Raw genomic sequence first — 18,890 nt, 5'->3', positions numbered from 1 at the left:
CCCCACGAAACAAACCCAAAGCCTAAGTTGGGAATGATTAGTTCAAAGCACTAAACATGGACTGCTGTAGATCAAACAACAAAATTAACTTTTTGACTTCTTTGTTGATTATTGTTGTTGTGTGAAAGGCATAATCTGCGGGAAAATATGTAGTGCATACAGAATTACATGCATCAGACAATGGTTAATCTCACATTTTATTAAAACGTACAAAATAGGATTAAACATTATGTGATTATTTATGTCTGCCATACACATTTATCCAAACAAGGCCTTAACAAATTCTTTTAATTTTCTCGATGAGGAAAGAAAATTATAAAAGTGTATTTTATTACAGTGTAGGTTAATGGATTTATAGTTTCTATATTTTCTATTTGTCTTTGACTCTTAACACTAGTCAGATCTAAAATCTTTGCATAAAAACGTATTCTAAAACAGCGAACACATCAAGTATACTCCCTACAAGCATTAGCATTTTGAAATAATCATACATCATACCTTTGTTTCTTTGCAGTCCCATAAGCAACAAATTGCAATTCACTCTGTGTGTCCTGACACTTTAAAAAAAAAAAAAAGAACCAGTCTTCAAAATGTTGAGCTGCAGATGCTCCCCACTCTGTTTTTCTCTTGGTAGATTCTGACCGGTAGCTACACCTCACAATACCTCAAGTTTTGTAGATTCATTGACCAAGCCATCACTTTTTCTTTTTTCTATCCTTAAATGTGTCTGATTCCTGCTTCCAACACATCAGATGTGGTACAGCGAATGTTTTAATCAACTACTGGAGGAAATATGGAACAACAGTGGACATTTCTCCAAAACTGATGAAAAAAAAAAAAAAAACAGAGACTGATCAATGAAGATGCAAAGAAGTCAACAGTAATACTGAAGAAACTGCAGGAACATCCAAGTAGTACTGATTGGTGTTCTACACGTGACAATGATCTTCTGCATTCTCCATGTGTCTGGACTTAAAAGAATTTTTGCCAAACTGAATTCTTTTCACCCAATGAATACATTAAGGCCTGGCTAAAATCTCCCAGAAGCTTGTGTTTGAATGTGTTACGATCTGATACATTTTGCCACAGCTTCATAAGCTATGTTTGGCAGAACACAAAAACAAAAAACAAACAAAAATAATGCAGAATATCACCCGAAAGAGCAAAAGTACTCAGGATAATGCTTTGGGGTCACCTTTCTTCCAATGGAACTGAAGTTTTTTTGTCAATGTGGAATAAATCATTAACAGTTTTGAGGACCATTCAGTTTTGACCCAAAGCCTTCAGATTTCTGCTGACATTAGAGCAATAGCCCACCAAGAAAATCCCATTGAAAAACTACATACAAGACCTACAGAAAATATAATTTCCATTCATTTAAATGTGACTGAGAGTATGACACATGTGATACATGTACACAGAGATGTCAATTGATGTTGCTGGGATTGTCAGGGTATTGTTTAGTCTTAATTGGGAAATACTAAAACCAGTCTAAATAAAGTTACATTCTCAAAGCATCACCCTGGCGATTGGAAAAGTGGCCAAAAGGGGTAAATGCTAAATAAAGAGCATGGATGACCTGGAATAGCCATAACAAAAGTCAATGGGTGTTTGTTGTTTGGAGAGAACCCGTCACAACATTTTACTAAAACAGAAGAAAAATTTACATCAATACCCCTCACGTTCCAGTCTTGTACATCCAACCATCTTTATATCCACATGTTCACACAGGTTCGGGGAGAGGTGGGGTCCATTACAGGGCAACTCAGAGACACACAAGATAAACAACCATGCACACAAATACTCACTCCGAGGGGCAATTTATGTTAGGCCAATTAACCTAAAGGCCGTGTTTTTGGGCAGTGGGAGAAAGCTGGAGTACCCAAAGAGAACCTGCACATGTACATGGAGAACATGCAAACTCCACGCAGAAATACTCCAACTCAGGACCTTCTTGCTGCAAGGCAACAGGGCTACCAACAATGCAGCCTGGTATTCTTCAACACTGGTTTAAATAAAAAAATGACATCAACAGGTATCATACGAGGTCTATAAATGAATGAAATGTTGGCAGTAGGGCTGTGAGGCCAGAAACCTTTTTACTTATATTGTTTGTTTGAAGCATATTTAGTTTTGAAGAAAAGTAAAATAAATTTGCTAAGGTACCCAGTTAGCTGAGGCCTTGTCTTTGCCACAAACCTCAGAGAATGACAGAAAGATTTTTTTTTGAATAGTATTCTGTTAGTCAACACATATTTCTGCATTGATCCTAACTATAATCGATGCGATCGCGGCTACCTCGATATATGTCTTCGGCAACGCCGTACTGATCACGGTGATCATCAAGGCGATCTCGACTTCCATAACGAACACGTTGATCGTCGAGCCGATCTCTACTGCCATTGCGATCTCTGCGTTCATCGAGACGATCCCGACTTCCGTAGGAGCGATCGCGTTGATCATCGAGACGATCCCGACTTCCGTAGTGAACACGTTGATCTTCGAGATGATCCCGACTTCCGTAGTGAACACGTTGATCATCGAGACGATCCCGACTTCCATAGCGAACAGGTTGGTCATCGAGATGATCCCGACTTCCGTAGCGATCACGTTGATTGTCCAGGTGATCCCGGCTTCCACGATAGTAATCCTTCCGGTCTCCGTGGTAAGGCTGGGACTCTGTATCACTGCCCTTTCCATCACGCCTCTCTCTACCACTATTATAACTGTGCTGGTCGTCATCAAACTTCTTTCCCACTCCTCCTAAGGTGTCTTTGCTTTGAGGAGCAATATTGTTGTCTTCATACTGACTGGGTGGCTTTTTTTCAGTGTTTGACTTGTCGTCCAAGTATGGCTCACCCACTTCAGAACCGTCTTTGTCATAAAACACCTTATCTCCATGGGAACTAAAACACAGACAAGAAACAAAAAGGAACATCTTAACGAGTACATGACTTAAACACACACAACAAAAGTTACACAGTTGTTGATATTGGTTAATTAGAACAAACATTACATACCCCTCATCATACGCCTCCTTTTTGCTCTTTCTTCTGCAGCAACAGAAAATGAGAATCCCTAGAACCAGAAGACCAGCAGCAACCGCTCCAATTATAATTCCAGTAGACCCAAGACTCATACTTGCTGGGGGTAAAAAACAAAAAAGACACGTTACAAGGGAATCTTGTGTTGAACTATTTTGACAAAAAAGACAAATGGATACAGTAATAAGAGAAACTATATCATGCAATTTAAATAAGCCGGTGATAACAATGATTAAAGTAATATAAAGTTCATTGAGCGTGTAATGGTATGAAATTATACCCTGGATTTATATTGGTCAGCAAGTTTATTGTTGTGAAAAAATTATGTGAAAAAGCTAGACATTCAAGATCTGTATTTATTAGCTATTTTCAATTCTACTTTAATGAACATTTTATTTCATATTGATGGATCAATAGACCAAACAAGTCAAATTTTAAAATGCTTTTGTAACCTATAACCCAAATTTTAACATTTACCACATTCTGTTGGTAATAAAATGAGCTAGAGTCAATGTTTTACCAAGCATTTTTTTAGGTTATTAAAAAATACTAATATAACCCTAAAAGGTAATAGGTCTTTACAATTATTATATATAATTTTGACTTAATATTGGTATACTAATATACTATTAAGCTAACAAAGGATTTTGTCTGATAAATGAAATTTTGCTCTTTTATCTTTAGTGTAATGCAACATGTGAATAATTACAGTGTTAAATGGATTTAAACAGGGATTATAAATAAACAGCGATTTTAGGTAGAGCATCAATGCCGGTTTCACAGCAAATCCTTGAAGTTTCCAGAAAGGAAAATCAATGTGTTTTTGGTGACGGACATACAGTGGTTGCTTTGTTCAGTTTTCTTCTTTCTGGCTTTGTGAAGTGCATTCGAGATGACATGTGTTTTAAATTGGCCTTACATATATGTAAACTGCATTGAACTGAATGGTTTTGTTCATGCTACAGGCAAAAGCACAGTGGGAACACCACAGTCCGATGTTCTATATCAACTTTTATCCTCATCCAGTTTTAAATACAAGTTGAAAATTTTGTACTTATCTTTCAGGACCACACAGGTCACAAGACTTCAACTGTTGGTGCTTTTTTAGATGCTTTAAGATTCAAGAATTCTTAAGAGGATTTCTACCTCTCTCCAGACACTGCAGCGCAGGTTAAGATTGAAATCAAATTTGAGGGTAATTTTTTACACCTATAAAATGCTGTCGTGTTTTCAGGCTCTTGCTACATAAATAAAAAGAGTCATCTGGTAAGATTAGATTTCTGCCTCAATAGCTGTCATAATATTTTTTTTCTGAGCCCTTAACGGCTTCCTTTATTAAACTCCTAAATCTAACCAAATAGTTTCATATGTGTTAATAAAACCAATAATTTTAATTGTCAGATCCATGTTTTTGTGGGGCTTTTTCTGCCTAAACAAATTAAAAAGTAAAGAACACAACACTTTGCCAAAGCAGAATAAACCAGGAAGCTAAAAAGAAAACTGTTGTGTTTTATTGGGTTTTTATGTTTGTCCACTTCACTAGTTTGTCCTCATCCCTTTGAGAAATGCTAAGAAACAATCACGGAAGGAACAATCAGACAGAATATCAGAGTATTTACACAAGTTGTTGGATTTATACATGTTGAAATACTTACCAGGCACCACGGCTAAGGTAAAGTTGCAGTTTGCTGAACCGATGTCATTTTTTGAAATGCAAATGAAGAATCCAGACGTCTCCCTCGTAATATTGAAGAGAGACAAAACTCCATCCTCTGCAAATACACACACACAAAATAGAATAGGGACAACAATGTACACATCAGCAGGGATGATAGTAGTGCTTCTTTAAGTCATGGTTGATATAAATACGTACTCTGCGTGGTCTTTGGTGGAAATTGTCTGGGAATGTTTTCAACGCTGTAACTCGTCCACTGATAGACCGGAGCTGGGGAACCCTCCTCAGATTTGCATGTGAGTGTGACATCGTTGAAATACTCTGCTTGTCCCTGAAGCGTGCAGACTGGTTTAGAGGGAGGCTCTGAAATACAAAAAAAAAAAATAATAATAATATATTGGATTCAAACATGTGCTGAAATATAGCATAACAGATTTTCCATCACTGGCATAAATACAGTTATTGTGTCATGTGGAGATAAAACCCCAAATCCCCATTATTCTGGTGTCAAACAAAAGAGTTTAGATTACATGTTCCTTACATCATTTTATATGGCATGTTGCAGTTGTATTACAACTTTAGACAGGAAAACAGGAAAGATTTAACATCTTAGGGTATCTTGACACATCAAATAACTTTTCTTAGTCCCTTCTACAAATATTTAGACCCCTGACCTGTCTGTCATTTAACAATCACAAACTTCAGTAAGTTTTTCAAAAAATAAAATAGACCACACAACATAATGCATAGTTGTACTGACACATGGTTTTCAACATTATATTACAACAAAAAAAGTGTGGCTTGCATGCATATTAAGACCCTTGGTTTCATGGTTTGTTTAACCAAGTTTTACAACAACAAATATATTAGCAAGCTTTGTCTCCACCATGAACATGCTTTGACCAAAACCACTCCATTGTAGATCTGCCTATAAATTTAGGGCCGTTGCTCTTTTGGAAGGTAAACCTCCACCTATGTCTTAAGGATTTTGCAGCTTGTAACAGGGTTTTCTCCAGGACTAGACGGTATTTCACTGCATCCAGCCTCCCCATCAACTCTGCTCTGTCTCCCTGGTGAAGAAAACCATCCCCCAGTGCGTAATGCTGCTAATTTTGAGAACAATGTGTTATTTTACTTCCACTTTAAAGACAGGAGTGATGATACCGCAGTCAGGTAGAGACAGCAGAGGGTGAGCGTAAATCTGAAGTCAAAATACGGTTGACTGATGACATCTAGAGAAAATGACAGATCACAGCAGAGCAAACAAAAAAAAAAAAAAACAAGGATAAAACACAAACCCATGAACACTGAGCACAGTGCCAACCAATGTATAATATCAATAGTATATTATTGATTTATCAACTCAATGCTCTTGGAAATTAGCTGATCTTTTATTTACTGTAGCAGAAATATTCGTTTCCCCTTAAAGTCTTACCAATAAAAATTAACATAAAAGGCTAACATTGTCACCTCAGCCATTTAGAATGGGTCCACACACCTTTATAACCACTTCTTCAATTGAGTTTAGGAGTTTAAACTTAATGTTTATTTTTTACATATTTGTCAATATTTATATATTTATGGACTCTTTAGATAATATACTATGTAAAAGCATGTTATAGCAAATGTTTACGCACTCTAACTCTAATTGTTTGAAATCAGTTTAAGTGGAAAAAAAAGAGAGACTTTCACCCATGTTTAGATTCAAGTTGAAAAGTTGAACTGAGCAGAGACATGTGAAAAAGTCTGGTGGGAATAAAGTTGCTACATTAGGTTTAAAATGTAACAATTAAACAAACTAACACTTGCATTAAGACCTGTGACACCCATGCAGTGTGTGAAAGAGCAAGTTGCCGTTCAAATCCTGACCCGGGGTCCTTCTGCGTGGAAATTGCACTGCTGGAGAACTTCCCTCAGGATTTGTATGTATGGATGTATTTATGTGTGTGTGTGTGTGTGTGTTCAGATGTGGATGGATGGATGGATGGATGGATGGATGGATGGATGGATGGATGGATGGATATGTGGATGGATGGATATGTGGATGGATGGATGGATGGATGGATGGATGGATGGATGGATATGTGGATGGATGGATATGTGGATGGATGGATATGTGGATGGATGGCTGGATCACACAGACAAAAGAATTACGCACCTAAAGGTCAACACTGTGTTCTCACCTAGGACTAGAACAGAAGTAGAGGCAATTGGTGTTCCTTCATCATCTCCGGGGATTCTGACGCTGCACTGATAATGGCGGCTGTCTTCCATGGTCAACGCTTTTAAGTGCAGCGTCCCTGTTCCCCTTGCAATGTCAACCTCCAGGGAGGCTCTTCCTTCATAAGACGGAGCAATGTCAACAGGACTGTTCAAAAAGAAGGAGGCCACAGCTTTCTGGAGAAGGGAAGGGCAGATTTTAAAGTATTGGAAAATCCATATGTCGCTTACAAGCCATACTGACATTACAGATGTGGCATAAAGATATCTGTTAAATTATTACTAATATTTAATCTTATATTTAATATGATTTAATATTTAATTAATATCTTTTAACAATGCATAATTTCTACTGGCAAACTTGCTGCTGGTTATAACATTTAAAGGGCTTTTTATCTCAATCAATTTACAAAATACTAGAAAAAAAGTGTTTAATTGTGTTGCATTAAAATTTGAGGGGGAATTTTCTTTCTCTGACTCATTTAAGCAGTGGTGAGTGTTTTTGCACAGGGCAGTTCTGACTCATTCGCCCATTCATCATCCGCTGGACAAAGGTCACTGCCGTTATAAGAAGCTCTTCAGGAGCGTTCCATAAAAGCGCGGATTAGGTTTCTTTTATTGCACAGACACTAATTCCTGAAAGTTTGCTAAAATCCAGTTTAAAATGGATCAAGGTAAGAGTTTATTATATTAGTACCATTTTCAAATGGGCATATGGTAATTTACATCATGAGTATATCAATTGCAGAATTGATTAAACAGTTGAACAAGACCTTTTCATTTCTTATCATTGCAATCACAAAATTAAATGAATTTTATTGGATTTCATGTGTTAGACTGAGACCAAGTGGCACATAACAGTAGAGTGGAAGGCAATGGATGCATAGTTTGTGTTCAGCTCTTTGGTTCCAGCCTGTTTGCTGCATTTACAGCTGCAAATCTTTTTTAGTATGTCTGTTCCACCTTTCAGGGTTACCAGGTGATCTTTGTGAAATAATTTAATCTCAGTCCGATTTGATGAATACCGTTGGTGAAAAAATAGTTTTTTTTTTAAGGCTTTCCCAAGATTCTTAATAGGATTTAGGTCTGGACTTTGTCTGGGCCACTCTAACACATGAACACATGTTGATCTAAACTATTTCACTGTAGGACTAGCTGAATATTGTCATGCTGGGAGGTGCACCACTCAAGTCTAAAGTCTTCTGCAGCCTCTAATGGATTTAAAGAATTGATTCTTCCACCCGAGACATGGATCTCTGCAGCTCCTCCAGAGCTACCATGGACTTATCTGATTGAAGCTCGTTGGCCTGCCAGTTTTGGCGGTCAGACATGTCTTGGAAGGTTTGCAGTTGTGAAATACGATTTCCATTTTTGGATGAGGGATTGAATAGCACTGTAAAAGACGCTCAAAGCTTGAGATATCGTTTTACAACCTAACCCTGCTTTAAACTTCCCCACATTTTTACCTCTGATCTGTATCACAGTAATGGGTTTCATTACAAATGGTCACCGCAAAAAAAACAAACAAAAAAAAAAACAACAACTATGTGTTATTTTCCTTTAACTTCTAAAGTATTCACTTCTTTGCGTTCGTCAGAGAAAATCACAATAAAACACATTTAGGTTTACAGTTCCAAAGTGACAAAAACTTTAAGGGTTTTTTAAACATGTTTCAAAGAGACTGTGGTCAGAGTTTTCTACAGAACTTCTACAAAGTTTATTTTTTATTTTTTTTTATATCAGGCACAGCCCAGAAAGCATCATTGCTTTGCATTTTACACCTACACATCGCACATGGGCCTATTTTCTACATCTTACCGATGGAGCACCAACAACATCCCATGCAAGTATGAAGTTGTTCTGAATAGGCCTAGCAGGGACGAAGGAACATGTGAGCGTCACATCCTCTCCTTTCGTCACCTTGTATTCCTTTTCTTGGATAGACACTTGCACGCTCCAACAGCAGGGGAAAACTAGAACACAAAAGTAGACGCACGATGACACAGAAGCAACATCCCTCCAGGTCAGCGACTGTATCGTCTGATATGAAAGTTAGGGGCACAGAAATCTTGCAGTTTCATGTGAAATACTGTTTTAACTTGCTGGTCTCTTTCTGGTATAACATTATCATGTTTCACTTTGAGCAGCAATGAAATGCATTAATGATTAACAACAGTGAAACTACCATAAAGGTGTGGCAGGGGCTGTTTAGAAAAAGACAAAAGAAGAGGGAAAAGAATACAAACATAAAACCCACCTGCGAATATTAGAATCAGCCTTCGCCATCCGAAATGCCTTCTTGTTGTCATTTTCTAATATGCCGATTAAATCCTTGACCGACGGACGAAACTGGAGACTGATGCTCTTCGTCGAGGAACAGGAGCCTGCCTAACCTTCACGGTGAACTCCCAGGACTCCAAGGTGTGGAGAAGTTGACTCTTCCAGGTAATAGGTTATCAATACGTGTCACGTGTCAACAGACGTCCAATCACCAGCCAGTTTGTGTTTGCATTTGAACTTGTAAAGATAAGAAAAGGGGATATATCAAAACGCCACAAAACATAGACGGATCTATTTAGACATGAAGTTGCACATCATAGTGAAGTCGAAGGAAAAAAGATGTACACGGTAATAAACACGAGGCTCTGAAAAGTGTTGCCTGCATTTGTGATCTGCCCCATTTAGTAAATACTTAGCTGAATCACCATTCACTGCAGTCATAGTTGCACGTTTTAGGCCTGTCTCTATCACCATTACGCATCTTAAGATTAAAAATGTCCTTCCTGTTTGTAAAAATAGATAAGCATCAGTCACATTTAATTATTTTACTTAAATCTGACAGGTTTTCTTATAGGGTTGCGATGGATGAACAGATTGGTAGACAGACCATGCTTTTCCTAGAAAGCTATCTATGTTTAGTATTTTTGGCCAGCAGGTGTCGTGTTCGCTTCGACCTGCAGGCAGCACCATTGCACTGGCAATAGTGCAACCAGAATCATATTCAAATGAATGAAATCCATTGCTGTGTAACAACCAGGGTATAAAGCTCATTAATGTAAAAACCGATGGGAAGAAACACGACTTCCTCTAAAACCTTGACTTCCTGTGTCCCCCCCCCCTCCTTTTTTTTCTAAACTTGTTACAAAGATCAAAAAGGAGAGACATACAGTCATGTTCAATAAATAAGGATATGCATTCTGATGTGGCTTGTTTGTTAAATCAAAAGCACTTTGTGAAAATAACAACCTTTAATATTATAAGTATTAAACATTCTTTTAACTCAGCCCACATTCCTGTGTTAAAACGAGCTTTTAATTATAGGTCTGATGTGATATTATGATCCTAACTGTGTTTTCGTCAGCTGCAAGTGAAAAATCATCATAATTATCAATTATAAGTGCTCACAAACATCGGCCTGCGTTTAATTACCCTATTATGTGTTTTAGTTAGTGAACTGAGTTATGGAAATAAAGGAATTTTTCGGCAATCTAATTAATTGATTAGGTCAGAAAAATAAACCCCAAAATGTACATACACTGTAAACTAAGACACATATCCGTTGCTTTTCTATGCGGTTAAACTTTGGGGTAAACGTTTTTGGCCTCATTCCTCTTAACAGCATTGGTGTGACGGATTCAGGTTTGAAGGCCAGCTGTCATCTCCATGTTTAAATTTCTGACCCATGTATAGAAATAAATCTGAAACTCTGAATCCAAAACAACAAAAACGGTTTCTTACAGTCTGGGAATGAGCAGTGATGTACAGTGATAGACCAAGCTACTGGCGTCCTGTTCAGTTTGTAGGCCGCTTCTCGCCTGATGACCACTGGAGACAGGCACCAGTCCCTGCTGCGATCCTGCAAGGATAGCGGGTATAAACAATGGATAGATGGATGCTGCCAAGCTCCAACCTGTTTAAGAATGCGGTAATGCAAAACATGAAAAGGAAGAAAATACATAGAATATGAAATTCTCAGTTACAATTTGCTGTTATTTGTAAGTTAAAACAAATGGCTGTAAATAAATCATGCTTTTTCATGTTTGTTTAATTTTAGTCTACTCATCCACTTCTTGTGTCTACTGAAGTCACTAAATCAATGTTTGGATGCTGCTGGTTAGCTCACAGACTTCAGCTCTCTCCTGTCAGGTTGTATATTCTCCTTCTAAAAATCTCTCTAGTGTCACATTGTATTATTTCCACTAGGTGGACAAATAGTTACCAGGTTTTGGCCTCTTGCCCTTTCCATATGGTTATCATGTACTTCTAAATGATTAATATCTGCATCAAATTCTGCCTTGATAAACCTCTTTTCAGTAAAATTTGCCTTGTTGGGTGATTACCTGCTTTTGATACCTGCTTCGTTAACAAACTGAAATGAACTGACTTGCATTCGAGTCCAATCACACAAACAATGTATTTACATCACCATTAGACAATTTTGGATGGCTGATTCTAAAAGTACTTTCAGGGATTGGTATGACTAGTACAGCCCATTTACCATTTATATGCGGTTAAGCCTGTCCCTTCACAAGTAACTCTTGTGTAATCATTCAACAGCAACATGCATCTTTCTCATAGGAAGTGGTTTTACCTTGAGGAGCAGAAATGTATTTGTAATAATGCAGGTTCATCAGCAAGAGAATAAGATGTAACATCCATTTATTTGCTAGGGCTTTAGCAAAACAAACAAACAAACAAACAAACAAACAAACAAACAAACAAACACATACACACACACACACACACACACACACAAATGTTGAATAGTGAAAGCAACACGGTGTTTCAGAACTGGAGAGCTCCTTCAGTGACAAACTGCTGCATCCTGAATGCACAAAGGAGCGTTATCGCTGATCCTTCCTCCGAGCAGCTGTTAGACTTCATAACCATCACTGCTGTCAACAAACTCTATAGTTGTTTACATCAACTCTGTTTTTGCACCAACTTTTCATCCCATTCTGTTAGTGTTTTTCATGCATAAATATGCATACGCGAACTGTGCAGTATTTTTTTCTTTATGTTGTAAATTTGCTCTGTTGTTGGTACACCTGAATTTCCCCACAGTGGGACAATATATTATCTTTCTATTCTATTCACCCCTGCACCAATTTGAGCCCCATGTGTTGCAATTTCATCCCTTCTTTCTTCTATTTAGCACCCTAAAACAAACCATTTCCTACTAATACAAATACTGTATACACGTACCCGGACCAGGGGTGTCCAAACGGTGCTCTGTTGGCCATTCTTTGCCCTTGAAGTAAACATTGGTGGGCCCCAGCTGTAATTCAAGAATGGCAGAAACGTGAGAGGCCAACACAGGTGGTTGAAGCAGGTAGAGATTTTTTTAGGGTGAGATTCTCATTGACAGATATACATTTTCTTGAAATGATAAACACTTTGGTGCAAAACAAACTGTCTTTTACTAACCATGTTTTCTTTATCTAATCTTAGTTTCAAAGTTTATAAGCGTACAAACATTCAATGACTTTTACTCAAAAGCCAACTTTTGCACACATTCGCTAAACTTGGACACCTGTCAAAGAAAGAGTGACCCATATTTTGGTCCTTGTTGCTGAGAAGAATTTCAAAGTTTTTACATGACCAAGAAAAGAGAACTAAAAAATGCTGTGGGAATTGTGATCCTTTCTTTTAATAAGGACATTTGATGTCAATGGATGTAAATTGATTTACATATCCCTTTTCATTTAATTCAATTTCACTTTCATTTTATTGTTGAGTGTATTGTTACACAGGTAAAGGAAAATAATATTTGCATTGTTGTTGTTTTTTAATTCTACGTTCCAAGTAAAAATTTACTGCACCACTGAATGAAACTATTTTGTGTCAGTTTTGATTCCTTGGTAGTGAAGAATTTTCATGAGATATGAATAAAAATGATCATATGAACGCTAAAATTCATGGTAATTCACATTGTTTCGTTGACCCACTTGTGAGGTAGGTAAATCTACAAAAAATAGGCCCAAAACTTTCCACATGTAACAAAATGGCCAAAACTGCAAATGTACAATACAGATAAGTGTCTAAATGATCAGCACCAATAAGATGTCAAGAATCCATCCATGCATCCATTGTCTAACACGCTTATCCCTATTGAGGTCACGAGGGATCCTGGTGCCTATCTTAAGCTGGCAATGGGCGAGAGGCGGGGTACACCCTGGACAGATCGCCAGTCCATTGCAGGATATCAAGAATCAAGAATCTTCATTTTCATTATGTAACCATAATGAAATTTTGGTGAGACGACGGCTCCGAATTCACACATAACACACAGACAGCAAAAAATACATGATGTTCAACTTGAATGCAACGACAACACCTCCTGAGAAGCTCAAAAGGGTGCAAATAGTCATCAGCATCTTAAAAGATTTAAAAAACAAGTCAAAAAAGACAGGCGAGTTTACAAAGTAATGTAAATTACTGAAAAACTGCATGAATGTATTAGACATACACACCCTGACTAGTTAAAGGAGCATATTGTAAGTTCCAGGATTTTTTGCAGATGTCTGTCCCGTCTGGCGACAACTTGAAATGACACCAGTGTTGTGCATGGGAGAAGAGGAAAAACATCTGCTGCGACTGCACAGGTCTTTGTTTAGAGGCATAATGTCTTCTGAGAAGAGGTGTCAAAAGTATTCACATCTATTACTCAAGTAGAAGCATAGATACTAAGGTTTAAAAATACTTCTGTAGACGTAGAAGTATCAACTCAAACCTTTTTACTTAAGTAAAAGTATACAGGCGCTGGATATAAAATTACTTAAAGTATAAATAAAATTTGCCCTGAATCCCTCTCTCATGAATTGACTAATGGAGCCTAAGGAGGCAACCACGATAAATAGAGGAAAACTAATTTCACTTGTCAGACAATTGTAAGAACATGTATGTGAAACAAAATATGTAGTATTTACCATAACTTCAAAACTTGCACTATGAACCTTTAAAAAGTGTACAAATAGTCATTAACAAAAAAATAAAATCTTCAAGTTAAAGAACTGTGCAGTTTTCATGGATGTCCTAACAATGCACCCTGAGAAGCTAGAGGTATGCAAATAGACATTAGTATGTGAGAGAGAGTGTAAATAAGTCTCAATCAGATCAAGAACCAGAAGAACAAGCAGCATGTTTGTAAAGATGTAACATAGTACAAAGTGGGCTGGTGGTTTATTTGCTACTCAGCAGGGGTTGATAGCCCTCACAGCGTTGGGAAAGAAGCTGTTTTAAAATCTATAAGTTCTTGACTTCATGTTTCTGAATCGTTTACTGGAGGGGAAGTGCATTGGCCGGGGTGGGTGGGATCTGTGGCAACACGTCTAGTCTGCAGAGGCATGTTTAGTTTATTCTGTTCTGAAATTACCTGAAGTCATTTAATGCCAAGTTGTCTTTGTGAGAAACATGTTTATTCGTTATTGTAATTACAAAGAACCGTGGTCCATAAAAATCCCAGGTAAATCAAATACACCCTAGAATATGTCCATAACCGTCAGAGCTGGAGGGTGTTGGTTAGTGATCCCCACCCCCTGCTCTCATTGCATAAGTGTTAATAACCCTTTAGGGTCTCCTTGTGGTTGGTTTAGGAATTTATCTGGGTTTCATAACACTGATTATTGCTGTATGGCATACACGGGGACTTGGTGAGGTCTTCAGTTATTTAAAGCTTGACTACAAGCTAACATCTCTCTACTTACAGGTGTGCTGCCACTTCTAGCTTTCTAGTTTATTGTGCTGGCATACTACAACACTTACACATATATTCTCCATTAATGCACACCATACACAGATTTCACTGACTTTCACATCTCATATTAGGAACTTTGATTTATACAATAGTTTGAATTAAGTCATCTTTTATCGATTTTAGTCACGGTGTGTCTCCCTTTTTGTTGTTGCCTTTGTGCCAGGACAAAACAGTGAGACAAATAATAATTATTGCAGTGGTTGCCAAACTTTTCAGCCTTCAACCTCCAACATGACAGTGCCAATTTAAAATAACAGTGTAGTCTTCCTACTGTGTTAAAATTAGGAATGTTGAGCATCTTATAAAGTTGTACTTTATAAAAAATTATTTTCTTCAATTAAAGCCATAAATATGCTATTTGCAAAGTCCTGCCTGCCACTATGGGAACCCCTGCTTTATTGGACTTGAGTCCTAAACCTTGAGTTTGAATTGTGTTTTAGGTCTCTAGAGGTAAGTGCAGGTCAAGTCTTGATTATTTTTTTAAAACTTGATTGCAAGCTGTGTTCAAGCTCAACACAGGGATCCCCATCTCTGCATTACAGGCATACTTTTCTTTTATCTGAGTCTATGACCAGCTTTGAGCATCATCAATTAACCAACTGGGGTAATGCTAGCATGAGACATGCATTTTAGTCAAAAACATTGTTGTGACTCATACAGCATATTAATGGTGCACAAATTGGCCAACTTCTTTTGTATTCCCACTGAAGGGTTTTATAGCTAGATGGTTTAGTTTGTAGAATGGCAAGCTCACATATCAGTGAGCTGTGATGGAAATGATGTTAAAGATGTTAAACTGAACACATATAAGTTCAATGAACTGTATCATGTGAGTGAGTGAGTGAAAAAAAGTGATGTAATCTAATGGGATCTGTTGCAATTCAGCTTGATGGGTAATTTACAGGAAGTGGTGGTAGTTTCAAGAAAACCATTTTGGCTTTACATCCCTACATATTGGAGAAGTGAAATTGTCTTTCTGTGGTCAAACAGATATATATATATATATATATATATATATATATATATATATATATATATATATATATATATATATATATATATATATATATATACAGTATATCTAAGATGTTATGTTAAAATATTGATCGTTTGACTTTTGCCTCACCCATAAAAGATCAATAAAAAGTATTGAATCAATAGAAAGACATCAAACATGAGGACCCACACAAGTGGCAATCTGAAGCTGATTTGTGCTTTGTATACTTTGAAAGAAATAAGACAGAGGGAAATTTATTTTGCAAACATTCATACAATTAAAGCTATATGATGTAATCTGAACCATTATTTAGACCAATGGTTAGCGTTTTACTATAATGATCAAAGCAAAACAGCAGGGGAGTCTTGTGGACCCAAATTGCTGGTTAAACAATTCAAATATTGCTAAAAACCCAATGAAACAAGAACTCAAGGTTGCTACACAAAGCAGTTTGCCTGTTCAAGTGAGTTTATTTATCTAGTGCCCATTCACAACAAATCTTTTCACAAGACACTTTACAGGTAAAAAAGAAGAAGGTTCAGATCATATCTAATTATAAAGATACTGTATATAAATAAATAGATACAGATTTGATCTTTTGCTAATTTAGTAAATATAATCCAATCTATACTAATATGATACATCAAAGTATATTCTATAGGACTAACTTTAGATTAAATTAGATTTTTTTTCATGACTAACAATTGTTTGTAACTCTGTGTCTTTGCCAAAGTCGTGCCCGAATTTCCCCATTGTGATAATGCAGAGTGAATTACTTACAGTCAAAATCAACTTATGGGACAGCACAACTAGATTCACTTAATTGCACAACGCCAGCTAACAGAGCATAGCTGATTGCTCATTGACTTTGCAGGAATCCCTCCATGCAGAGCTCAAGCACACAGCAACTGTGGAAAGGAAGCCTTTCCATTTAACAGAAACCAGCTTTGGCTGAGAATAAGTTCCCATCTGCACCAATTAGCAGGGGGTTCAGAGAATAGAAAGGATTTGTGAACAGCAAACACTTTCAATGGAAAAGAAAAACAGAGATGTCATGCAAAGATAATGGCAGCAATACCACTGTCAGACGCTTTCTCTGAGGACAGAAATGTAGATAAACACGGCTAGTGTTTTATATCTTGTAATTTAGTACGTGGTTCTCAATGTGGTAGAAGCACACCACCAGGATCATGAAACAGGCCCAAGAGAGATCGCAGTTTCTGTGGAAACTGAAATAAACATCCCTCCCTATCATCATCATCATCATCATCATTATCATCATCATCATCATCATCATCATCATCATCATCATCATCATCATCATCATCATCATCATCATCATCATCATCATCATCATCATCACGCAACAGAGATCGGGCTTTAGTATGCGTTTTACAATATTAATAAATTGATTACATTTTATGCAGTAAATTACAACATATGCCTTGACCTTTGCAGTAATGCACATAATTACTAATACATTTTATTTGATTTCTGAAGATTTTTAATGACCCCCAATGGATATGAGTTATGGACAAAACGGTCTGGGACAAAGAGAGAATGTGAAAGAGTGTACAGGTGCATCTCAGTGAATTTGTATATGATCAAAGAGCTAATTAATTTCCCGTCAGTAAAGCAAAACTCATATTGTATTGAATCATCACACAGAGTGATATATTTAAATAATTTATCTATGTTCAATTTAGTTTTTTAGTTTTAGTTTAGTTTGGTGTGTTTCGGTGCATGTCATGCACCAAGAACAAAACAACAAAAGTTAATACAGTAAAATATTGCTGCACAATTAAGTAGAATTTTTTTTTATATAAATAAATAATTAACACAAATCTGTCACACAACATAATGTACATAGAAGATCAAAAAGGAGTGGGAATAAGTAAAACTTTTTAAATCCTACCCAAGAAAATAATACAATCACAAGTCAACAAAAAGCTGTGTCCTTTTTGTCCTTATTTAATTTTTTCCTCCACTAAATAAACCTCCATCAACTGTTAGCATTATATGCGCATGTGTAAAACATGCATTGTTACATATACTTATACACGGATTATTTACTACAAGTAACAATGATTTACAAATACGAACAATGGTAAAAAGAATACCACACAACAGTGAACTTCAGATACCATCAATGGTAAGGAAAATATCTCCGGGGTAGCAACAATCTGAATGCTCACGCAACACGAGCGCTAATAGACCTATTTCTGTATTCTGACAAGATATACTGTTTATAGAGGGATTTTAAATGACAAATAGGCTTTAGTTCAGGCCCCAAACTGTTCCACTGTTTAACACCACAAACGGAGACGAAAAAAACTTCTAACCATTTCAACCTTTTATGGCTTACAGCTAATGAAAACCATACAATCAGATTTTTCAAAAATGTGAATGTCACACAAAACCAAAAAAAAAAACAAAAAATATATTTTTAATACAGGAATATGAGCCTTATGAAAAGTATGCCCATGTAGTACATGAGGTATGCGCTCAATACTTGCTTTACTTCCTATAAATATGCTTAATAAAGGGTTTAAATTGCTGTCTGCAGGACCACTGTCAACTCTGTCAGCACTCTTCAACATGGTAGTACCATGATGGTGGAGGCTATAACATGAGATTATATACCAAATATCTTATATAACATTGCATTTGTTCTGAAATTGTGAATTTGGGGGAAGGGGGCGGGTCCATTTCTGTACTAATTAAAATTAACTCTTAAAACATAGTGTGCCTTATTCTGTGAAAGAAACACGAGTTTAACACTTTTGAACTGGATCACTAACATACACTCACGTTTCCATGATATTTTGATTTATTTAGATGCATCTGTGTTTGTGGGGATTAAAAAGTGAGGTGAGTTTAAACTTTCAGGCCCATTCGGTGTCCCCCAAAGGCTTTAAAAAAAGAAGAACAGGAAATTGGCAAAAGGAGGAAAGCTGTATTATTTATATATGTAAATATGCCACAGAATCCCCTCTGCCTCGGTTACTCTGTTCCTTCTTTCTCTGTATGAGGACTGAACTTTCTATTTCTCACTAAACACGTATTTCTATTGCGGAACGCACGACTACCGTGTTTTTACGTGCCGCTCACCATGAAGTAAGCCTGAATGCGCGTGTTTAGTAGTTTTAGTGTTAGTGTGAGTGTGTGTGTGTTTAGTAGTGTGTGTGTGCGCGCGCG

General features: G+C 36.9%; 1 protein-coding gene across 1 annotated transcript; it reads right to left on the bottom strand.

The window, feature by feature from the left end:
- Positions 1–183: 183 nt before the first annotated feature.
- LOC105927505 (cell surface A33 antigen) lies at positions 184–9,354 on the bottom strand. The gene is made up of 7 exons (XM_012864258.3): positions 9,197–9,354; positions 8,758–8,912; positions 6,903–7,116; positions 4,918–5,082; positions 4,700–4,816; positions 3,021–3,144; positions 184–2,906 (listed from the first exon to the last, which is right to left on the bottom strand). The coding sequence occupies exons 1-7, from the start codon at positions 9,246–9,248 to the stop codon at positions 2,270–2,272; spliced, it is 1,464 nt and encodes a 487-aa protein (XP_012719712.2). The 5' UTR covers positions 9,249–9,354; the 3' UTR covers positions 184–2,269.
- Positions 9,355–18,890: the final 9,536 nt, after the last annotated feature.

This window comes from Fundulus heteroclitus, chromosome 7 (assembly GCF_011125445.2).
Source record: "Fundulus heteroclitus isolate FHET01 chromosome 7, MU-UCD_Fhet_4.1, whole genome shotgun sequence".
Classification (NCBI taxonomy): domain Eukaryota; kingdom Metazoa; phylum Chordata; class Actinopteri; order Cyprinodontiformes; family Fundulidae; genus Fundulus; species Fundulus heteroclitus.
The sequence above is the reverse complement of the archived record's forward strand: the minus strand, read 5'-3'. Positions and strand labels throughout refer to the sequence as shown.

Coding starts and splice junctions, on each gene's coding strand:
- LOC105927505 (XM_012864258.3), bottom strand. CDS start 9,248: ATGACAACAAGAAGGCATTTCGGATGGCGAAGGCTGATTCTAATATTC. Junction 7,117..8,757: donor ATGTTGTTGGTGCTCCATCG/GTAAGATGTAGA, acceptor TCCCTTCTCCAG/AAAGCTGTGGCCTCCTTCTT. Junction 3,145..4,699: donor TACCTTAGCCGTGGTGCCTG/GTAAGTATTTCA, acceptor TTTTACCCCCAG/CAAGTATGAGTCTTGGGTCT.